Here is a 24923-nt window from a genome sequence, read left to right on the forward strand (position 1 = left end):
TCACCCTGCATTGTCCGCTGCATCAAAGGTAGCCTTGAGAATGAATCCGGATACTGATCTCCCTTCCGACGCAATCTGGGCCAACTGGCTCTTTAGAGGTTCTGGTGCAGAGGAAATGAGGCCAGCTACCTGTTCCCATTGGTGGCAGTTGTAGCTTGCCAGCAGAATGGTGGAAATAGCAATGCGTTCTTGGTAAACTGAAGTGGAAGCTACCTTCCTTCCCAGGCCGTAAATTCTTTTGCTCTCCTTGTCCGGGGGAGCGTCCTCTTCCTGGTGGTTGTAACCACTAATGAGTCAGGTTTGAGCTGACCCCTGTGTAAAGTGGGTCGGATGGAGCAGCCCTGAACAATTTTTCTATTCGAGGGTTAACTGCCCGGGTAAGATTAGGGGTGAGCAGAGAAGGATCGATTCTGCGTTGAACAGACTTTAGAATCGGGGTGGCCTGGGCAATGGACCTTTTGTCCCCTAGAATTTGTTCTGCAAAATCCCTGTCTTCTTGGGCCCCTTGAGTGTCAATCTGGAAATGGGCTGCAGCCTTGGCCAAAACTTCGTTGAGCAATGGCTGGTTGTCAACAGGTGAGTCATTTTCCGGGGGGTCCTTGGGAATAGGGGATTCAAGACTATAGGTCTCCGCCCTGTCTTCTTCCTCCTCTTCCTGATCCTCATCGTCTCCATAATAATCGACCCTGGTCTGGTCGTCCAGTATCTGTACTTCTGGATCCTCACCATACTGCTGGTAAGGTTCAACATAAAGAGGGCCTGAAATGAGGCCCTGAACTGGAGTCTCAGAGCGGAGTCTCTTAGCAGGAGGTGGAGGGACCTTGGATCCCGAAGGGGTAGAGGGTGTAGGACTATAGCTAAGGAAGTAATTTTGGTCTTTCTCGTAGAAATCTGCCAGAAAAGACACCCTCCTCATTACTCTGTCAATGTCCTCCGAGTTCCCTTCCTTGGAACGGGGAATAACCCTTTGCTGTGGAGGTTCCTCCTCTAATCCCATATCCTGGGGGAGTGGGAGGGACAGTCTTTGGCCTAGTGACAGGGTCAGGGGCTTTGGACTTTTCTGGGTGTTTCTCCTTCTGAACCTGGTATTCAGAGGCTTTCTTCTGTTGTTTCTTGTTGTTTCTCCCCCTTCCCGTTTGTAAAGGAGTGTTTACCTGACCCCTTGGACTTTTCAGAATCTTTCGGAGGAAGGATCACGAGATTCAGAAGTTTTAGAAGAGGGATGTGGAATCTCAGACGCAGACGTCAAACGAAGAGCCTTCGAACGTGCCGTCTGGTGGCAGAGGCCGGATTCGTCATCTGACGACCCTACCTCTGTGACTTTAGGTAATGTGGCACTCTTAGCAATTGTAGTCTGTTGCTGTGTGTCATGAGGCGACCGTGACCTGGAACCCCCAGAGGACACTGATTCTGCAGACCGCTCTCTTAGTGCCTTCTTCTGACAATCACTCGACATGCGGGTCGAATCTCGGTTGGAGTTTATGTGCTTAGATGAAGATGTGTGGGTAGCGCTCTTGCCGCCTGGTGTTGTCCCCATAACTGACCCGCCGGACAGTCCCCCGAGGTCGGGGGCTCGCGCTTGGGTGTCTACCGACACCCCTGTGCCCTCGCCGTCCTATACGGCGGCGTTGCTGCTATCACTGAAGGAACCCACTGCGTCCATGGCCTCTAGTTGCCTGGTGTAGTGGGCCCAACGTTTGGTTAAGCGGTCCTTTAATGTCTTGGCTTTGAAGAGCTTGCAAGCTCGACAATTCGTCTCGGGGTGGTCTCTTGGAAGACACAGGTTACAGGTGTTATGTTTATCTAAAATACAGGGTAGAGAAAAATGTAATCAGCTACACCAACATGTTATCACAAAATACAAATTTTAGGGGGGCGTGGCTAACCGCCATGTGAAGAGGACGTTCGCTCCTTGCGCTCCGCTTGATGCGACCATCATAAGCTGCTTTTAACTACTTTTTTCGGGGGCCCCGAACCCCACGAACCGCCTCACCGAGGGCCGACATCCTGCTGCACCTGCGAGTCGATTCCTGTGACCCTGGAGGACCGGTCTCGTCCAATAGACCGTGTGACACGATCCCGCGGACCAGAGCCAAGATGGCGGCTCTCGAGCCCTGCAAGACGCGGCGGCCCGCGCCCTAAAGCCGCTTGCGCCGTAACACTCAGCTGAGGGCCGAGGACACACGAACGCCCAGCCGGACTGACGAGGGGGTCCCGCGGGGCACCCGCGAAGCTTGGAGCGCGGACGACGGAAGGTGCCAACGGGACGACCAGCCTGGAACGTCCCGGACGAGGGCGCTGCCAGCCACAGAACCGGGAGCCAGGGCCTCGGAGGCCTTTCGAGGTGAGCGGGGGGGACTAACGCAACCGACACACACAGGCGTGCCCGGCCTGGTAATCCAAAGAAACGGCACACTACCCGTCCCCCCTGCGCCTACGGAGCCGCCCACAGCATACAGAGATCCGCCGTCGCGGCCCACCCGATAAGGCTTCCTCGGCCACTCCATAGCGGCTCACCTCGGCCACCTCGTCAGCAGTGAAGCCCTGAGGCTCAGTTGACATGTCTACCAAAGGAGCAAGGGCTAAGCAACGCCAGACCACCATCGACACGTTCACGGCGGCGGGGCCCACAGCGCCAGATAACATGAGCGAGACTCTTGCTGCAGACCTGCCTGACCCCTCGGGGCCTTCAGCGGAACCTAGTAACACACAGATCCTTGAAGCTATCAAACTTTCCCAGGCTGCCGTGGAGCATAAAATAGACGCTGTCGCCATAGACTTAAACCTCCTGCGCCAGGACGTTCGATCCCTGGCCGGCAGAACAGAGGTGCTGGAGGCCCAGGTCCGCGAGAACACTGAAGCCAAGACAGTGCTCCTCAAAGATGTCGATGTACTTCAACAAAAAGTTAAAAACCTGGAAGACAGGGCCGAGGAGGCAGAGGGGCGCGCACGCCGCAACAACATTCGCCTCCTGGGGCTCCCGGAGGGCATCGAGGGATCGGACCCCACGAACTTCGTGGAGAATCTCCTGATACAGGAGATTGGAGCAGAAAAACTCTCTCAGGGCTTTGTAATCGAAAGGGCTCACCGATCCCTCACATCGAAACCCCCTCCTGGCAACCCACCCAGACCCGTGATCGCAAAAGTACTTAACTACCGAGACCGGGAAACCATCCTCACCTTCTCGCGGTCAGGCGGCCAGATCTGCAGGGGTCCAGCCAAGATATCCATCTACCCTGACTATACCTTTCAGGTGCAAATGAAGAGGGCACAGTTCATACACACCAAAGCAAGACTGAAGGCTGCTGGCCTACGCTATATGCTCCTCTACCCCTCCAGATTGAAGGTGATACGAAACAACAGAACTCACCTCTTCGATACCCCGGCAGAGGCCCGAGACTGGATGGACAGGGAGCAGATCCCAGATGTCGAAGTCAAAAAACGACAACCCCGCTGAGCTCCATCTCCCAGGGCCCCGGTGCCTTTCGGGGGCCCCACCACGGAACGGCCACTTACGCCGCAGCTGACCAGATTTCATAACATGAGGCGCCCGGATGAACACTCTCCTACCCCTGGAAGTTCTTTCTTGTTAAGGGTATTCATTACCCGCCCGTAGGGCACCATGCGACCGTCCTTCGGTCTAAAGGAGCGGAAACGGGTCTGTCATAGTGAGGAGCTTCTCACTCGACCTGGTTTATGTTGGGGAAGTTCACAGTTACGGGGGGGCGGGACAGGGGAAGTTGGCACAGTTGTTAAGTGCCCGAATCAGGGACAACCAAGACCATCTACATCCATTTCAGTCGGCACGGACGAGGCACCTACCCTCCGCTGGATAGGCTGGCAGCCACCGAAGCAGAGGTTCGGGGACGCAAGTAACCCGGCTGAGACCCGCATGCACGAATCTCCTGGAAACCACAAGATCCCCACGATCCTCCGGCCACTCGTGGTGCTCCCGGTGGCGTTGGACATGGCCACCAGAATCCCAAATCCCACATGGCCGATACGTTGAAAATCCTGACGTGGAACGTCAGAGGCATGAACAGCTTCGTGAAACAACGGCGCATACTCTCCTATATTAATAGAAGCAAAACCAAAATAGCCCTGCTACAAGAAACACACCTTACATCGGACAAACTGAAAGCATTGGCAAAGGCCTGGCGTGGCACCCTGATAGGTTCCTCCTACTCCTCCTACGCCAGGGGTGTCCTGATCTGGGTGGACCCCTCTGTCCCCTTCCGGTTGATCGGCTCCAAAGCAGACAATGAGGGCAGGATGGCAATTGCATGTGGTACCATTGAAGGGAGAGAGGTTTGTCTAGTCAGCACTTACGCACCAAACCATGATGCAACCACCTTCTTCCACTCCCTGTATCCACGCCTCGGCCCTTACAGGGACCAAACCATGATATGGGGGGGGCGACCATAACTGCACCTTAGACCCCCTGAAAGACAGGTCGGACGATAAGCATACACGCCCTTCCCCGCCTGCCAAAATCCTGTCAAGGTTGATACAGCAGCTACAACTCCAAGATTTGTGGAGAGAACAGCACCCAGATGCACGTGTGTTCTCCTTTTACTCCCCTCCTCACGCAGTCCACACCAGGATAGACTACCTCTTCGTGAGCCTAGAACAACAGGCAATGTTCGGCGGTGCTCAGTACCAGCCCAGAGTGCTGTCCGATCATTCCCCACTAGTAGCCACCTGGGAGATCTACCCGCCTAGACCCCCGGTCCCCACCTGGAGACTTAGGGCTGAAGCTCTCCTAGACATAGCTCTCCGCGAACACATCGCTGATAGGACTGAAGACTACTGGGAAAGGAACCTCAACAGTGTGAAACACATAGGCACCGCCTGGGAGGCATACAAAGTGGTCCTGAGAGGGGAGATGATTGCAACCATGGGTGGAGCACTGAGGTCGATTACTTCCTCCTTAGAACATGCAGAGAGCGAGTTGGGGGAGCTCGAGGGCAGACTAGATCCATCCCCAGAACATTTACAGAAGGTGATTGACCTCAAACAAACCTGTCTCACACATTGGGAGTCCCTGGGGAGGCTGAGCTATGCCAAACACACTGAACGTACCCACGCTCTAGGTGATAAACCTGGTAAACTTCTAGCTTGGCTGTACAAGAGAGAAGCCCCCAGAACCCCCATTTGCCAAGTACTCAAACCAGATGGCTCCTTAGTGCACACCCAGACCGAAATTAATTCGGTGTTCTCTGATTTTTACAGCAATTTATACGCCGAACCCCCACCCGTAGACGTCTCCGACATAGAGGACATCCTAGACGACATAGATCTCCCCAGGCTAGAGCCCCATATGACGGAAGCCTTGGACGAACCCATCACCCCAGATGAGGTCAAGGCAATCATTAGATCACTCCCGACCGGTAAGTCCCCAGGCACTGATGGCCTCCCCGGGGAATTTTATAAATTGTATGAGGAGACCTTGGCCCCATTGTTGGCACAGGTGTTCAATGAAGCCTACGAGCGGGGTGCCCTCCCCGACTCCTTGAGGGAGGCGGTGATTGTCCCTCTCCTGAAACCCGGGAAAGACGGATCGCACTGCGGCTCATATAGACCCCTTTCCATGTTAAATGTTGATTGCAAGATCCTAACCTCCCTGCTAGCTAGTAGACTGCGAAGGGTAATTCCACACCTGATCCACCAGGACCAAACGGGTTACGTGCCCGGTCGCTCCATAACTGAGAACCTGCGTAGGTTGCACCATATTATATACAGCACGGAGCAGAGGCCTCAGAAATACGCGGTGGCGTCACTAGACGCCACCAAGGCCTTTGATTCAGTGCGTTGGGAATGGCTTTATGCCACTATGGCTAAAATGGGGATAGGACCTGTTTTTCTGAGATGGACCCGGCTTGTCTACACCAACCCCACCGCTAGGGTGCGCACGAACAGGACCTTCTCAAACAAATGGGCGTTACATAGAGGCACTCGCCAGGGCTGCCCACTCTCCCCGATGCTATACATCATCGCCACTGAACCCGTAGCCACGTACCTCAGGCAGGAATACGGAGATGGGGGTATTGTAATTGACGGAGAGACCCACCTCGTCTCTATGTATGCGGACGATACGCTATTGTTCTTACATAACCCCGAACACCTCCTGCCCTACATCCTAGAAACACTGGACGGATTCAGTAGATACACGGGTATTCGTATTAACAAAGAGAAGTCCTGCCTTTACCCTCTAGCCGCCCTACACAAAAATGGTCCTTCCCTCCCCGCCCTGGATCTGGAGTGGCAAGCGACCTCCTTTAAATATCTGGGAATCACCATACACCGGGACCCATTCACGGAACATACACTTAACACGGTGAGAGCCAAAGATGCTCTAGAAAAATCCATGGAATTCTGGGGTAAGCTTCCGCTTTCGATGGCCGGTAGGACCGGTCTACTTAAAATGGTTGCTCTCCCCCGCCTACTGTATAACTTTACAAACGTTCCCTACAATATCCCCCCCTCCTTCTTTAAAAACATAAACAAACTATGCAGACGGTTCCTTTGGCAGGAGGGCAGACACAGGGTGGCGCTGGACACACTCCAGAGACCTTACGAGAGGGGAGGAGTTAAGGTCCCTAATTTCGAATTGTACTATCTGGCGAGCCAGCTGAGGCATGTGATGCGATGGATGGCCGATGAGACCACCTCGGACACTAGGCTCCTCCAACCTGCATTACCCGACCTCCTCCTGAGGGACCTATTGTGGGCACAGGGCAGATTCACGCAGCCCCTTCCATACTTAATTAGACTTGGAATAAAGCTCTGGAACAGAGCGTGCAAAACTGTGGGGCCAGCCGATCCTTTCTCACCTCAAATCCCTATAGCAGCAATTATGGCTCATCAGCCATGGGGCTTTCACGAATCGCGCACCCAGTGGGAGCCTCACGGAGTGGCCACCCTGGGAGATCTAATGCGGGACGAAGAGATCATGCCCTTTCCTGACCTTACTGAAGCTACGGGATTACCCGCTGGCCAATTTTTGCTCCACGGGGCAGTGACACACGCCATTAGGGTTAGATGGCCGGAGGCCACCACCCCCATGACGGAAAATACGGTCATAGAAGCATTATTGAACACAGCCGAGGGCGGACATGAAACCTCGCGATTGTACGAAACCCTGCTCCTGGGCACGACCAACACCGAGCTTAAATGTAGAGCAAAATGGGAAATCGAACTAGGCTTAGACTTCACGGATGCCGTATGGGAGAAAATAACCCATTATCATAAAAAAGTCTCCAGGAATGCCCGTTTACAGCTCATCCAACTATACATTACTAACAGATCCTACCTAACTCCAGAGGCTATATCTAATTTCAGGGGAGCCGAGGTCCAGCTGTGCCCCAAATGCAGGGAGCCGAAGGCGGGTATGACGCATATGTTCTGGGGCTGCCCGGAGATACGCCACTTCTGGACACAGGTTCAGGGGAGGGTGGCGGACGCAGACATCGAGCTAGAGGTGAACTCCCCCGCTGTATGCATCCTGGGCAGATACAAACGCAACCACAAAAACAAACCTCTGAACAAGCTCAAAGACTTGATCTACATAACTGCGAAGAGGCGCATAGCCATGGGATGGAAGAGCCCTAGGGCCCCGCATGAGGCATTGTGGTGGGGGGACCTGACTAAATGGATAACGGCAGAGACTGGAGCGTGGGAAACGGCAATCCTTGAACAAAGGCTAGACTCCAGCGGAGAACTACATCGTTGGGTGGCCTTGACTGAGCCACTTCTGCATCCTAATAACTCTGACGATGCCTCGGATGGATCGGACCATCCTAGCCATCAATCTGGCCGACCGTAATGGGACAATATTGTTTACTTGGTCTTGAGTTGGGGGGGTGGGAGGGTTACGTTACCTTTCGATTATTTGCCTGATACTTAATTGATGTATACTTGTTTTTGTTATTCCGTTAAAACCAATAAATACTTTTAAAAAAAAAAAATACAAATTTTATTAATCATCATTAAAAAACATCATAAAAACACAGATGTTAAAGTTTTAAAAAATGCATATATAAGGTACAAGTGACACAAAAACTCAATTGTAACAAATCAATTGTGACAGTTAAACATCAGTCTTTGGCTAGACTAGAGCACAACTCCTGTGGTACAACTTCATATGACATGTGCAGGAGAGGAAAAACTTTATGGTCAATGGAGACCCAGATACACACACCAGATGTTCTAATAGCTGGTGTAATGCCTCGACATGTTTCAGTTCATTTATTTTCATTCGAACTTTCTTCAAGAGGATTTTTTGTTATTCTGTCACTTTTCTTTTTTTCAATCAATAGGGCACTTTAACATATTACAGTGCTCAAACCAAAACCAAAAAGGTACTGCTGAAAAAACATTTAAAAAAAACAAAAAAAACGTGCGAGTCTAGATATTCACTACAGCAGAAACAGATTCAATATGTATAAGCGAGGAAACAGAAAAAATAAATACTTCTATTACCTAGCATCAGAGTGGTAGTGATACAGGAGAAGGCTAGAATAAATTCCAACTTCAAGCAGTTAATGCATTTTTCATAATTCTCATATCTGAAAAAAATACGTATAGGTTGAATCAATCAAAAAAAATACTACTCATGTAGAGCCTCTAAAAAACCATTTGTTCACATGTGCCTATGCATCCCATCTAGGGCATGTGCCAACATGTTAAACCTCATCTTGCAAAACAAAGAACAAAAACTGGTCAGGATATTAGTAAAGGGAAAGGAACATCCTCCCAAGGACACAGAGTGAAGTCAACATAAATTCAGCACTAGACAGAACATGTGAAAAGTAAATGTGTCCCCGAACTATCCTGGATCTGAAATAGCTAGACACAAGTGTTATAGGGGGAAGAAGAAACAAAGAGAAAACTCACCAGGAGCCCTGTAAACGAATTACTGCAGCTGCAGAATGTTGACAAAGTTAGCTGGGCGTCGTGATGGGGGCATGTGTAATATGCTTTCGAATGCCCGCAACAAGCAGCACTACAGCAGAATAGCTGTAATGTAAGAAATGTAAGAAGCAACCAGATTAGGAAAAGCAGTGATCACTCCATGTACGGGGTTCACATCAAAGCAAAAAGTGCTTTCAATGCGGTTTCCCGTGCCGCTTTAGAAAAAGAGAAAGAAAAAGAGAGGCACACTCACCCTTGCTCGCACTCGTAAAATAAATCAATCAGACGTCTTGGGCAGGTCAAAAGGGGGCCAGCATCCCTTGAAGGAGTCTGCCTGCAGCCTGCAAAGCGAAAATGCGGGCGTACACAGATGCCAATCCCTGCAGAACGACATCTTGGCTGTGCTCAGGTTTTTAAAGGGGAAAGAAATCCCAGCAGTCTATGCGAAAGGAAACGCACAGTACCATCCGCCATTAGCAAGTGGTTGTATTGCGAGGCAAGGGGAGGACAATAGGCCCTTTTTGATGTCAATGCCGCAGTCCAAGTCAAAAAGAACACGTCCCCTAGTGGTAGACCATGGAATAGCCTAAAGAAAGTAAAACAGTACATACAAGTAGTTTATACAAAAAAGACAAACCCAGGCTAAAGCACATGATACTGGGGCACTTACTTTACTTTGTGCCACTCGATAGCATCAATTAACCCATTGAGGTCACTACGGGTTCGAAAAATTATTATTATTTTTTTTTCTGTAGGAGTTTCTGGTTTTGGATACAAAGGGTGTTGGCTTTAACCACCAGGAGTACTGGCCACCTGAAACTCTCAAAATCATGTGCTTTCTCAACAAAATGTTTGACCATGGGGGCTTGGAGTGTTTTGTTTTTGATACAGCTCTTATGTTCATTAATCTGAGTTTTTATCTTCCGATTGGTTTTACCAATGTAACCAAGACCGCAAGGACACGTAACCATGTAAACTACATGGTCGGTGTTGCAGTTCGAGAAAGATTTCTGAATCCACATGATGTTACAACCTATATCTACTTCTTGGGATTTAGATGTCGTTTTACTGGCTACACATTGGCCACAAGGATGATGGCCCGTGACTGGGGGAAGCCCCCATAAGCTAGAAATGTTGGTCATCGGTGCCAATTGGCTCTGGAAACGACTTTGACTAACACGATTGCCTATAGAGGCAGATTTTGTGTAGGCAAAAAGAGGCACATAGGGGTCAGACTTGGTAGTTTTTAGCACTTTCCATTGTTTCGAAATTATCTTACGAATAGCTAAACTATGATTGGTGAAAGTCTTTACACACACTATTCGATCCTCCAAACATTTTTTGGGTTTGTCTTCCAGAAGGGCTTGTCTATTATTATTAAAAGCGCACTTCACAGCCTTTTTTATCAGGCTCTTAGGATAGCCTCTGTTCAGAAGTTTAGCTTTTAAATGTTGGGCTTCTTTTTCATAAGACTCTTTACTAGAGCTATTACGCTTAAGCCTGAGAAATTGCCCGAAGGGCAAATTGTCTCTCATGTGTTTAATATGGTGTAATTGATAATGTAGGAGAGAATTTTTCTCTGTTTCTTTATGGAAAGGTCTAACACTAATATGCCCATTTTTATGGTACAAAGTCAGATCCAGAAAGTTGGTTGCCTCTTGTTCAATGCTAAGAGTAAACTGAAGGTGTTGATTTAAGGCTATTAAGCCATGTTACAAATTCTACTGCTGTTTCACGAGTGCCCTCCCAAATCACGAGCACATCGTCAATATAACGTGACCAAGCATTGACGTTATTACTGAAGGGATTACCTGCAAAAACAAACTGTTTCTCGAAAAATTCGACATATGTTTGCTAAACTGGGGGCCAATGTGGCCCCCATCGCTGTCCCTTCTATTTGTTGGTAAAAGGTGCCTGCAAATTCAAAAAAAATTCTAGTAAGGGCAAGAGTAATACACCACATGAGGAAAGATGTGGGGACTGGATCTGCATCTGTTCGAGTCAAAAGTACCTCCTCTACTTTCTCAATGGTTTCCTGTTGAGGTATGTTGGTATATAACAATACTATATCGAGAGTTAACAACAGTTGAGAGTCACGGTTGTATTCTTTGCCCTCAAACTTGTTGATCACATCTTTAGTGTCCTTTAGGTAGGATTTCATAGTGGAGACGTGCCCTTTAAGGTAATGATCTGCAAAGATGGAAAGGGGTTCCAAGATAGAATTAATGCCCGCATATATAATTGGCTGAACCACTTCTGAGGGCTTTTTTTTTGTATAAACTACTTGTATGTACTGTTTTACTTTCTTTAGGCTATTCCATGGTCTACCACTAGGGGGCGTGTTATTTTTTACTTGGACTGCGGCATTGACATCAAAAAGGGCCTTTTGTCCTCCCCTTGCCTCGCAATACAACCACTTGCTTATGGCGGATGGTACCGTGTGTTTCCTTTTGCATAGACTGCTGGGATTTCTTTCCCCTTTAAAAACCAAAGCACAGCCAATATGTCGTTCTGAAGGGATTGGTATCTGTGTGCGCCCGCATTTTCGTTTTGCAGGCCAACTCCTTCAAGGGATGCTGGCCCCCTTTTGACCTGCTCAAGATGTCTGATTGATTTATTTTACGAGTGCGAGCAAGGGTGAGTGTGCCTCTCCTTCTCTTTCTCTAATGCGGCACGGGAAACCGCTTTGAAAGCACTTTTTGCTTAGATGTGAACCCCGTACATGGAGTGATCACTGCTTTTCCTAATCTGGTTGCTTCTTACATTTCTTCTAGTGCACTGCAGCCATTCTGCTGTAGTGCTGCTTCTTACGGGCATTCGAAAGCATATTGCACATGCCCCCATCACGACGCCCAGCTAACTTTGTCAACATTCTGCAGCTGCAATAATTCGTTTACAGGGCTCCTGGTGAGTTTTCTCTTTGTTTCCTCTTCCCCCTCTAACACTTGTGTCTAGCTATTTCAGATCCAGGATAGTTTGGGGACACATTTACTTTTCACATTTTGTGTCTAGTGCTGAATTTATTTTGACTTCACTCTCTGTGTCCTTGGGAGGGTGTTCCTTTCCCTTTACTAACATCCTGACTAGTTTTTGTTCATCGTTTTGCAACATGAGGTTTAACATTTTGGCACATGCCCTAGATGGGATGCATCGGCACATGTGAACAGATGGTTTTTTAGAGGCTGTACATGAGTAGTGTTTTTTTGATTGATTCAACCTATACGTATTTTTTTCAGATAGTGAGAATTATGAAAAATGCATTAACTGCTTGAAGTTGCAATTCATTCTAGCCTTCTCCTGTATCACTACCACTCTGATGCTAGGTAATAGAAGTATTTATTTTTTCTGTTTCCTCGCTTATACATATTGAATCTGTTTTTGCTGCAGTGAATATCTAGACTCACACTTTTTTATTTTTAATGTTTTTTTCAGCAGCACCGTTTTGGTTTGAGCACTGTAATATGTTAAGTGCCCTATTGATTGAAAAAAGAAAAGTGACGTAATAACAAAAAATCCTCCTGAAGAAAGTTCGAATGAAAATAAATGAACTGAAACATTTCGAGGCATTACACCAGCTATTAGAACATCTGGTTTGTGTATCTGGGTCTCCATTGACCATAAGGTTTTTCCTCTCCTGTACATGTCATATGAAGTTGTACCACAGGAGTTGCGCTCTAGTCTAGCCAAAGACTGATGTTTAACTGTCACAATTGATTTGTTACCATTGAGTTTTTGTGTCACTTGTACTTTATATATGCATTTTTTAAAACTTTTTTAACATCTGTGTTTTTATGATGTTTTTTAATGATGATTAATACAATTTGTATTTTGTGATAACATGTTGGTGTAGCTGATTACATTTTTCTCTACCTATGCTATTTGTACTTTTGTCTCTGTAAACCCTTCTTTGAAGGTAGAGAAGCTTCTACTACCTTAGGGAGTAAGCAACTTGAAGGGGTCCCCTCTTAGTATATTCTGGTTATGTTCATCTACCCAGGGGAACTTACGGTTGCACTTGGGGCAGAATTTAAATGGAGTACTCTCCATATGTTAAAACCTGGCAGCGGGCGGGTATAAGTAGGAAAAAACAAGTATGTCCACCCCCCACTCTCCCTACTTGCAGGAGCCGAGGCCAGAGGCCTTCCGGGCCCAAAGTCTGTTGTGTAGTCTCGACAGCTGTTCGTCCTTGTTCTCAGGTACCGGCGTAGGTCTTCGTCGAATTTCGACGTGGGGTTTGAGAACGGGGAAATTTTGATAAAGTTATGATAAATGGCTAAAAGCCAAGGAACTATGCTTCCGACAAGTATGGCGGAAAAAAACAATCTGAGGCTCCTACACGCGTGAGGGATCATGGGTACAGTGGACGTCACACTAGGGATAGTATTACTCGACGCGTCCAAGAGAATAAAAAAAGGTGAATGATAAGGAATAGTCTCCTATAATAATAAACTAGTATATTGGTAATGCCATAAATGAAAACAAACATTACAATAAGATAAAGAAAAGGTTAAAGAAACCCTGCCTGGCTAATTTCAATTAGCATTAAGAAAATAATGACTAACAAAGTTGAAATTAGAAACCAGGAGAGACAAAAGGTTACCTTGACTACACACTCTCACCAGGCTTATTTAACTAACATGTACATTATATTTCTTCATTTTTTCATTTTGGAACCTGTGTGTTGGTGACATTTGACAACAATGTGAATATGGTATGTTTTGCAATCTTTATTATATTTTCTGTTATTTACCTTGTGCTTTTGGCACACCTATGGTCATATTGTGTTATACAAGATTCGCCCTGATGAAGGAGGAAACTCAAATGCATTGGCAATTGAATCTAAGATGGTGTATATGTTGACTGCTTCCTCACTAAGAAATTATTAGTGAATTTAATTTGAAGACTAACCTTTATGGATGAACATTTTCACGATGAAGAAACTATGGCTCTGATTTTTTGAATTTTTGTTTACATTGAATATAAAAGTTTCACTTGCTTTCTACAAATTTTGAACTTATACATCCCGTGTTGGGTGCAAACAGAGAGCGACTGTGTGGCTTGGTACGATTACATAGCCTCTTGCTCCACAGGCTTTGAGAGCAAGCCAGATAGCCTTCAGCTCTAGCCAATTGATATGGGCCCACTGTTCCTGGTGGGACCAGACTCCATGGACGTGGTGACTTTGCGGGGTGGCTCCCCAGCCTTCCAAGGAAGAGTCTCTGGTGATGGTGATGGGGACCTGCAGGGGCTGGTTGCCGGAAAGGTCTCCCTATCCTCAGGTTGTCATCTGTGCTCCACCAGACAAGGTCCTGGTGGAGAAAGGGAGGAATGCTGATGAATTCCGCCTGGGAACCCTGCTCCTGACTCCATGAGGCTGTGAAGTGCAGTTGCAATCGTCTCATTTGGAGCCTTGTGTATGGCACTGCCAGCAGACATGCCACCATGATCCCCAAGAGGTGTTGGGTACCACCATGCTGAGGTAACCACTCTGCTGAGAAAATGAACTGTGGCCCTCTTGATGGCAGTGATCTTGTCCTCTGAGGGAAAGATTCTCTCGGTGCTTGTATCCTAGGGATTCTACCTTTTTACCGACAAAGGTCTGCAAGGACCAAAAGTTCTAAAAATGCTATCACCAAAGGTTTGAACACCAAAAGTTCGAATATTTGGTGGTAGCATTGCAGGTAAGTAAAAAAAAAAAGAAAAAAAGACTGCGGAACACCCCGCTCACTATACTGTGTGGTATAGTGAACGGGGTGTTGCGGGGGACACCCCTGCAGCACACCCGCAAAAAAAATAAAAATTAAATTGAGAAAAAAAACACAAAAAATAGAGGCTGCAGGGGTTTCCACCGCAACACCCCGCTCATTATACTTCATAGTATAGTGAGCGGGGGTTGCGGGGGAAACCACTGCAGCCCCCGTAGTATGTATGTGTGTTCGCATGAGAAAGGTGCAAACTTTTGGTAGTTTGCGCCTTTCTCATGCGAACGTTCCGACCGCGGCAAAATCAGCCACAGTTGGATCACTTAGATCCGTATCCTAGATGAGGCCCAAGAACATTAGATTCTGGGTCGGCTCCAGCTTTGACTTCTTGAGCTTGATGGAAAATCCCAATTCGTGTAGCGTATTCATGAGGGCGGAGGAGGTGTGATCGACCGCCTCTGGGGTACACGCCCTGACTAGCCAGTCGTCTAGTTATGGATAGACATGGTGACCCTGGGCCCCAAGAAGGGCTGCCACTTCATTCATAAGTCTGGTAAAGACCATGGGGGTGAATTGAAGCCAAAAGGTAGACCCTCGTATTGGAAATGAAAGCCCATGATCCTGAACCTCAGAAAGGACTGATAAGGCTGCCAAATCGGGACATGTAGGTACAGCACATCCAGTCTCCCCTGCACAGTGTCTCCGCAATAAGTGCTGGGGTAACCATCTTGAACTTTTGAAGAGGGAGGGACAGGTTCAAGGTGTAAAGGTCCAACACAACTCTCGGGCCAGGCCTGTTCTTCTTGTGTATGGCGAATATCCTGGAGTAGAAGCCCATACCCTGCTGGGAGGCTGGGAATTCTTCCACTGCCTGGCTCTCTACGAGTTATCGAATTTCCCCCAACAGAGTTATTGTCCCAATCTGCGGAAGTGGAGGGCAGGAGGGAGGAGACGGAGGAACAGGTAGGCGGTAGCCCGTGGACACCACTGACCGAATCCAGGGGTCCGCGAACCTCGTGCGCCAATATTGTGCGTGGAGGGCCTGCCCCCCCCACCAGAGACACGTGGACCCTGAGGGGCGTGTCATGCCTTATTTCCCTCTGGGGCTGAGGAGGGGGACTGAAGGAAGCTCTTGTTCCTTGCCTTGTGCGGTTTACGCCAGTGCTGACTTGGAGACCGGTCCGGCTGTCTTGACCTTTCTTCCTGGAAGCCCCTGAACCAGCCGAAGGCCCGCCCCTTGTCGGCACGCTGATGCGTCTGGCTGTAAATCTTGGGTGTGGATTTCGTGAGGATAGATAAGGATTTTGCAGTCTGGGAACTGTTTCTCTTCTTATCCAGCTCCTCATCAGTGGTGGACTGAAATCGGTTGCCACCCTCGAATGGACGGTCCAATATGCGTTCCTGGACATCCGGGTTGAACTTGATAGCCCGTAGCCAGGCATTCCTGCTCATGTCCGTGGCGATGCAGATGGCACGGCCTGAGGTGTCTATATGCTCAACGGTGAATGCCATGATGTCCTGAGCCACCATTTGAGCTTCTGCCAGCCCCACCTTGAAACGTGCCCGACTGTGCACTGGAAGTTCTGGAAGAAAGTTGGCTATTTTCCGGCAAAGCCTCCGATTAACGGCTGTGAGCATGGTGTCTGCATTAGACTGATAAAGGTGTAGTGAGGCGTTGGAATAGACCTCCTTTCCATAAGCCTCCGAGATCTTCTCCTCCTTGCCTAGAAGCGCCGGAGACGAGGTAGCCGAGGATGACTGAGGCTTGGAGTAGAGTGAGGCCGGCACAATCAACAAAGAGTGTGGATGAGGGTGTGCCGAGGGCAAGAGGGGATGACCCTCCAATTGCCTGTACTTGGCCTTGAGGAGCCGGTTGGTAGGGGTTCAAGCCATCCCTTTTTGGTCAAGGCGACAACGTCCTTCTGCACAGAGATGCCCTTTCTAGCCAGGGGGAGTAGAACAAGGACCTCGGCCAGGAACCCCACCTCCGGTTGTTCGGGTTGTGGAAGCCCCAAGTATTCGGCCAAACCTGTGAGTCATTCATGGAAGGCCTTGCCTGAAGATGGTGTGTCAGGGTCCTCCTCCTCATCGGTGTCCACTAGGGTGTCCAGCTGGTCCGGAGCAGGTGGGGGAGTGTGGGTCGCAGAAGGCTGAGGTGTGGAGACATGAGCCGGAGGCTGCTGTGGAGGCTGGTGTGGAACCGCCTGAACTGTAGAAGGCAGGGAATCCGGAATCGAGGGACCCGGAGTGGGCAGCTGGGGCTGCACAGGGGCCTGAGGTGCTGGAGCCATAGGAGGAATGACACTAGAGGCAGCATGTCACTGATCATATCCCGAAGGATGGCTCCCATCTCAGGGGACCGCATAAGTGTGAGGAACGTTTAAAAAAATCCTGTCCTCACAGGCCAGTGGGGTGACAGGTGGGAGGACATGGTAGCAGGTGGCTGCTGGGGCCTGTGCATACTCTAACTTGCTGGTTGCATGGTTCATCTTCCCTGCTACGCTGAAGGATAAAATTGGACACTCGTACTCCCACCTGCTCCCCACGTGCCCTCGTCGTGGTGTTTGCCAAGCTGGGCCCGGCCTCGTCCTGAACATTTGGCGGTGGAGCTTGAGGCCTACCCTGCACCTCAGGACAAGGCCTGGTAGACCTAGTGCCCTCGGCTGTGTCGCTGGTAGTGGTGCGTACAGGCACCCCCCCAGACATTTTTCCGGTAGTAGGGCATAGCCCCCCTCGGGTGGACCCCCAGTAAAACAACATTGCGGTCCCTCAGCAACGCCACCAGAAGGATCTAGCGACCCCTCGACCTGTAGCTGAAGCAGCCTTGGTACCTGTGCTGGTACTAGGACCTGAATGGTCACTCCCACTCGGACGCTTCCTGGAAAAGAAGTCGCCCTTGCGGGGTGCGATTGAAAAAAGCAGCCCTACCTTAGGCCTTGACTTGTGCTTGATGAAGTTCTTCAAGTCCTATTGAGGCGACCGCTCGAAGAGCTCCCTCCACGGAGCTAACCTGTTCTTCAGAGCGCACAGAGTAAGTGCATCACATGCGATACAACCCTCCCAGCTGTGTTCAGGGCCAAGGCAGCGGGGGCAAAGAGCATGGGGGTCCGACGTAGGGAAGAGCCCCTTGCAGGATGGACACCGGCTGAAGCACAATGACATCGATCGACATGCGCCGGGGAGGAGTATGGCGCCAGAGGATCGAGTACCTGATTAAAGACCAAAAGACAGTATCTGTGGAAGAGCGCATGGAATTACAAGGCCAAAGCCAAACCCAGGAGCGCTGGTGAAAGCGGTCCGCTCCTGTCAAGGAGGAAAAGAGGACTGGGGAGTGGTGCAGGTGGGTGGAGTCAGGGGAGCGCATGTTCCCAGGGCCGTGCCCCTATGCGCCTTTAAATTTAAAGGGGAAGAAGATTTTTCCTGGTGAAAAAGTTTCAGTCTCCCGTCCCTAGCGAGGGACTTCCATGCAGTATGGAGGAATGGCAATGGGTCGTAGGAGTAAGTTATGTTATGGTCTCATGGTCCATGACCTACATACGAACAATGGCTATCCGATGTTGCATATTGTAATGACCTGAAAGATATGTTATGTTAAATGGCATTTATATAGCACCTAGTGCCATTGGAATGGCCTCAAAAGCGCTGTGGGTGAACGCCCTTGGAGGGCCGAAGTCTGAGGTATGAGAATTGCTAAGTGGAGTTTAGAATTCATGCATGCATTTCAGACAGTATGAAGGTTGGAAGGGGCAGCTAAGTCCCAGCTAGCAAACCATGGAGATCGGCTAGTGGATGGGTGCTGCAATAGGGTGTCAGAAGAGAATGCGGGTCAAGGAAGACTGATTGTGTGCCCAGGTAGACCACATTTTAGCTGCATTCTAGTGGCAGTGTTGATGCACGATGTGGGTTTGGGTAGGGGATTGTTGCAGATGTATGTGGGTGAGTGACCTGCCCCAGGAAGGCTACAGCTATCTTCCATTGAGATGTAGTGCGATCGATACGTACCAGTGAGTTATGGCCGATATGTAGTTTGCACTGAGGGGTTCGACCACATCACCCTGATCCTCATTGAACTGCACTGGTTCCCACTGTAAGTCCAAATCATTTTCAAATCCTGTTGCATCATTTACAAGGCTGTTATCCTGAAGTCCCCAAGCTACCTCACTAAGCTAACTCAGCATTTCCAGAGGCCTGCGATCCACCAATAATAAGGAAATGTGCAAACTTGAATTACGACAGTGCTTGAAGGAAAGAGCCAGAAGACAAGCCTTCTCTGTCTATGCTCCAAGATTATGGAACCTCCTCCTGTCAACATCAGACTTGCCCCATCACTTCTACAGTTCAGGAACTTCCTCTTAAAGGAATGGCTCCTTCTTAACACCTAGGTCAAACACCCTGCACTCCACACCCTATCTGAGACTCCGTGATCTGCTCCCCACTGTCTTCCCTCATGCTGCCAAATGCCCACCCCCACCCCATTAACTCCTGAGTCATTTGTTCTATGCTTCCCTCACTATGTTCTTCCCCCTATGATTGTATAGCGCTCTGTTGCCAGGTCCGCACTCAAATACTTGAATAATAATAATAATAGTACAGATCGGATTGACTGGAATCCTTTTTGTGCATGTTTAGTACTGTTTTGCGGACACTTTACGTGACTCATCGATGCCCCCAAATACCTGTCTGGGAGTGATAGTTCACCCATGAGGTGGATTGGGACAGTCATGATGCAGAAGGGAAGAGCCAGGTCTTGAGTGCCTTCCGGTAGGCGAGGTGATCCTCTATGCGGCAGATGCAGGAAGTGATGAGAGTTCCATATGGTGGGTGCTTGGATGGAGAAGGAGGTTCCCCCTATTCTGGTCGATTTACCGACAGGGATGACAAGGAGGAGGGCTGCACCCAAGCTTAGGTTTCGTTTGGCTTGTGGGGGTTGAGCTTTGTGTTGTGGATGCCGAGCATGATGGGTGATGCACATAGCCTTGAAGGTGGACCGTCGCCCGATTCGTAGCCAGTGAAGGACACAGAGGGCAGGTGTGATGTGTTCCCCGTGGCCTAGGGCAAGAAATAGCCAACTCCAGTGTTTTGGAACCATTAGAATTTTCTAAGTTAAAATGCAAAAGCGCTCAGGTATAGGGAGTTAGAATAGCCTAGGCGAGAGAGGATGATGGTCGCGATTGCTGCGACTGTGTGGGAAGGCAAGGTAGGGGAAAGATGCAACGGAGAATGCGTAGGTGTAGATAGCAAGATTTTGACACTGAGTTGATGCGATAATGATGTGATATAACGAAGACCCCGGGACATTACCAGAGCCGGAAATGACCCCGCCGCGAGGGGCATATAGCTATTAGTACCCGGCCCGCAAAAACTGCGTGACCGGGGCACTAAAAGCTATTTTTTTTTTCCCCCCGAAACGCTGCAGCGTTTCGGGAGAAAAAAAAAAGATGTCAAAGAAAATGGCTGCCAAGGAAAGGGAAAACGGAGTCCGTTTTCCCTTTCAATGGCGGCCATCGGGAGCAGACGCGCTGGAAACAGGAGCGTTTCCAGTGCGTCTGCTCCCCCCCCAAAAAAAGAAGGTAATTGCGGTTGGGAGGGCGGAAGGGAGGGGAAGGGAGAAAACAAAAAAAAATTGAAATAAATAAAAACGTACCTGGGTCCCCGGCGGGGGACGTTAGAAGCCTACAGCCGTGTGGAGGCTCGGAGCGGGGATGGCCCTGCTCAGAGTCTCCACACGGCAGGAGGCTGTCATCGTCCCCCACCGGGGACAAGTGATCGAAGGTAAGTGGGGTGGGGAAGGTAAGTGGGGTGGAGAGGGTAGGGATGTGGGAGGAGGGAGGGAGGGAAAAAAAAGCCAAAGCCTTACCCGAGTCCCCTGCGGGGGGCCAAGGCAGCCTCTCAGCGTGGGGAGGCTCGGAGCGGGGATGGCCCCGCTTTGAGCATCCTCATTGGCTGAGGAGTTACCACGCGCCCCCCGCCGGGGACAAAGGCAGTGGAACCCCGCCAGAGGGATTCCTGGCCTGGTAATGACTCGGCGAGGTCCAATCAGAATGGCTCTTTCATTCTGATTGCGCCCTCGCCGGGTACTAATGATTGTACTTGCGATGCTGCCGGCGCAGGTAGAGGGAGGGATTTCCTTTAGAAGAGAAGAAGGGCAGTGATCCTGAAGGACGGCTGCTGGCTAGTAGCTTTAAGAATTCAGGGTGGGAGATAGGAGAGAAGGAAGGGAAGAGCGGGTCCGAGAGCCCAGAAGAGGATGACAGGGCGTGGGGCAGGAGCGATGCTATTTTAGAGCCGATGTAGAGATTTCTTTTCAGGGCTATCTTGTGGAAGTGGACATAGAGAGAGTAAAAAAGTGCTTGGGTGTGGGGTGGGGAAAAGGAGGTGCAAAGAGAGGCCTTAAATTCTAAAATGATCTTGTGGAGCTCCCAGCACGTGTTAGGGGTATTGTTGATTCTATTCAAGTAGAATAATGTTTGGGCCTTGCGAATGCCTGCCTGGTAGGCTTTGATCTGTTGGGAGTAGTGTTCTATTCTGTGGCGAAGGGTTTGTCAGCCATCTGCGTTCCAGCATGTGGTTTTGAGAACAGGGGCGAACCATCTGTGGGAGGGACGTTGTCTGATGAACAAGGGTCTGATGGGGTGAGAAGGCTAAGAGCTTCAGAGAGCCATTGGTCAAAATGGCTGATGGATAGCTGACCCGACTGGAGTGGGAGGGAGAGTAGGTAAGCAAGCAGGGAATCCGCCAAGTCCGGGCTTATTTTGATCTTGTTCCATAGAGGGCAGCAGGAGGAGGGTCCTGGGATAGTCAAGGAGGGTCTGCTGTTGAGAGGGTGAAGAAAATGGCTACATGTTTTTTCCAGATTAGAGGCCAAGGAGGGAGCGTGGACATAAATTCGGAACAGCTGAAGATTGCATCTAGGGTGTGGCCTGCAGAGTATGTGGGGCCGGATACCAGCTGTGTCAGATGAAAGAATTGCAGGTTGTCCAGGATTGGTTGTGTCATGGGGTTATGTGGGATGTCAAACCATATATTGAAATCCCATGGAATGGTGAGGAATGGGTGCATAACCAAGATGGCAGCTAAGGAGTCGCTGATTTGTTCGGCAAACTTTCTGTTGTTGCTCAGGGGTTTGTATAGGATTAAGAAGCTGTGAGTGAGTCTAGGGGTGATGAGAAATTTCACTAAGGGGGATTGAAAGTCTGGGCTGCAGCCTTGTTCCTCTAAGTGTGAAATGGATATGCAGGATTTGCAGAGGATAGAAATTCCGCCTGCCTTGCTGGTTCAGTTGTGCATAATAAGGTTGTAGACTGGGGGGAAGGCCTTGTGCACAATGGGCCGGAAGTCCTAGGAGAACCAGTTTTCTGTGATGAAGAGGATGTCAGGGCCAGAGGATAAATTGCACATATTGTGGCAGTGTTTTGCAACAGATCTGGTATTGATTAGGATGCATGTTAGTCCGTTGCTAGGTTGGCCGTTTGCTGTGAAGAGAGGAGGATTATGGGGGGGGACGAGGAGGATGTAGAAGGTGATGGCTGCCCCCACGTAGGGGGTGCAAAGGTGGTGTGGGCGAGAGGGTAGGGGAGGACTGGAGCTGAAATCTGCTTGGGGAAGCCCTGTGGGTGATAGGGGTGTGTAATGACGGTAGGACAGGGTCCAGTAGTGTCTGGTACTTATTGGGAGGTGAGCCTATTGTCTCTGTTCTGGGGAGTCGTGAGGGAGGCCGATGGTAATGGAGGTGCGTGTGGTGGATGAAGGGGGTGGAATTGTGTGTGTGGTTTGCATAGCGGTGACCCTATTCTGAGGTGTGGAGAGGGGTGTGGATATTAGTGTGGGTGGGTGCGCAGGGCAGTGGCGGTTGCAGTCATACTGGTTTCCCGTTGCAAGAGAGAGGTCAGGTAAATGTCTTCTAAGGTGGTGCCTTGGATGGTAGGCTTAAGAGGGATTTCACTGAGTTTGGATGACTTGGGGGCGGCCGCAAAGGTGTATGTCAAGGGTCTGTAGGAGAGATAGGGTCCTCTCACCTATCACCATACCCATCTCTCTTATCACAGCTCACGTTGGTGATTTATCCTTTCAGTATTCTCTCTGGGCTAAGTGCCTGACTCTGGGAGCACATTACATTATCTTCTGGAACCTCGGGTGGCCCATGAGATGCTCCCATTTTGCATGTTTTTCAAAAGTACATGATAAGCAATTTCTCAAATCATATTCTGATTAAAATTTTTCCACAATTTTGGATTTATCTCCATTATGACAATATCATCATCTGTTGACATCATCCTACCATCAACTGAATCATGGTATGGCCACTTACCTTATATAATTTCCAAATGTTATGTGACAATGATACTATGAATCAATGTATATGTTTGTCTAACGTTCCAAAACACTATATGAACACACGCAACCTGTTGATGCTTGTAATTTAGCTATGCATCGTGATATTTTGGGGTTTTCTTTCCCCTCCTTTTCTTGTTTTTATTTTGATATTGTCACATTTACAGCCTTGACAATGACCCAGGGGGTCGACTGACTCTTCTACTAGCAAAATAAATTTCAAGACGTGTTACAGACAACAGAATCATTGTGAATTTATATTTGAACAACTCCGTCAATCCAAATACATGAGATTTGCGCTTTGAATGTACCTTCATTCTGCAATATATTTCATGATATTTGGGGGTACCATTCGAAGAGTCTCAACGCAGCATTTCTGATCACCAGTATAATACTAGCAATTATATTTATGTGGCGGTACTAACTAGCGCACTATCTGCTACAACGACCCCTAGGCTTTACCTATAGCACTCCAAGTGTTGAATGTCCATATTGTGAAAATGTACTTTGTGGTGTCCTTGCCATTTTGTTTTCTTGAGTACATGGTCACTTAAAGCCTAAATCACAAACTAAAAAAAAAGCTTTAACTTATTGATTGGATATTGAATAAGAGACTCAAGTAAACATGAAATCTCAAAGTGGTGAATCAGCTATTCTATTCAAGAGGCACTCACATGTGACTTTTTAGATCCTAAATAATATTGCTGGTCACTTACAGGTGTCTGGATCATCATGGCCCTCTGATCTCTCATTGTTCTCACAATGTCCAGTGGATACACTGGCTGATTGCACTCGATGAGACACATAGCAGTTTCCATAGTGATGAGAACACCAGTCCGTCCAATCCCAGCACTGCAAAACAAATAGTTACATTTAAAGCGCTTCTCGAGTTCCAACTAAATTAGCACAGGTTTTACGTTTAACACTATTTCTCAAATTCAACACAGCAGTCATCTCTTATACAATTTGCCAGCCGTTGAATTTTAAGTTGAAAATGGTATACATACTTAGCTTATGAATTTGACTGAGTTTAACGTAAGAACCTTGTAATTCGCAAAAATGATAGAAACAGATCTGCCCCCAAAGTCTCTATGCCCAGTACCACTCCAGCGCTGAAAGAGCAAGATTTTGGTTGGCAAGGGACTTTGATGTGTGGAAACTAGTTCACCCAGACTACTAAAGAAGGAATTCTTGTTTACATGTGTTTCGCAGAGGAATGCTTTAGACAGTTCAAATAAATTGTTTATTTACACTGCTAAGTACAGTGGTAGCCGACAGTGCACCAAGCAGTCAGATTTTTAAACAAAAGGCAGACCTGTTTTTATAGCTATAACACCCACGTTCAGGGGTGGGGAGGGCAGGTAACAGCCTGCGGGGCCAAGCCTAGATTCCGCAAGGGCTCGGCTCTGTACGCCCCCGAGGGAGCAATTATTTACCAGTAAAGATGTTCTTTCTATGGATTCTTCTCCCACACATTGCTCATCTGATATCCTTCCAAAGCCTGCTGCTCAGAAACATTTTTGACAGTGGATGCAGAGCGGCTCAGCATCATCCGTCGACTACATCATAACTAAACTGTGCCACTCCGCGACTCTGGATGTAAAGTTAGTAGTACATATATCATGTCACTGCACCCACATATCTGAGTTCCCCACCCTCCCCCTGTACCCCCTGTGCTCAGCAGCCACAGGGAAGAATCCAAACGGGATTCAGCTAAGAGAAGCTGAAGGACTGCTCGACAGGCTGCTGCATTCCAAGAACTTTGCAGCCAATTTTGATTCTTTGAATTTCTCCAAAGATTCATCAGTATGGGCCAACCAGGTGGTCCCATCAAATGCCATGTCTAACAGCTTGGCATGTACATTTGGGGAAAACTCAGATCTGTGGCGGTATGCTGCCATCCTATGCACTGAAGATGTTCCCAATCAGCTGTGTCAAGACCCGCCTCAAGGGCCTGGCAAGCCACCTCTTTCCCAT

The 24923-nt window shown here is 48.8% G+C and overlaps 1 protein-coding gene across 2 annotated transcripts in view; it reads right to left on the reverse strand.

The window, feature by feature from the left end:
• PTPN4 (protein tyrosine phosphatase non-receptor type 4) overlaps positions 1–24923 on the reverse strand; it is a 2055941-nt gene that overhangs the window by 46796 nt on the left and 1984222 nt on the right. For both annotated transcript variants that reach the window (XM_069616750.1, XM_069616749.1), the window contains one exon: positions 23663–23798. In XM_069616750.1, the coding sequence (XP_069472851.1) occupies positions 23663–23798 (136 nt within the window). The remainder of the gene's footprint in view (positions 1–23662; positions 23799–24923) is intronic.

The sequence above is a fragment of the Ambystoma mexicanum genome, chromosome 9, assembly GCF_040938575.1.
Source record: "Ambystoma mexicanum isolate Mex_15411 chromosome 9, UKY_AmexF1_1, whole genome shotgun sequence".
NCBI lineage: Eukaryota > Metazoa > Chordata > Amphibia > Caudata > Ambystomatidae > Ambystoma > Ambystoma mexicanum.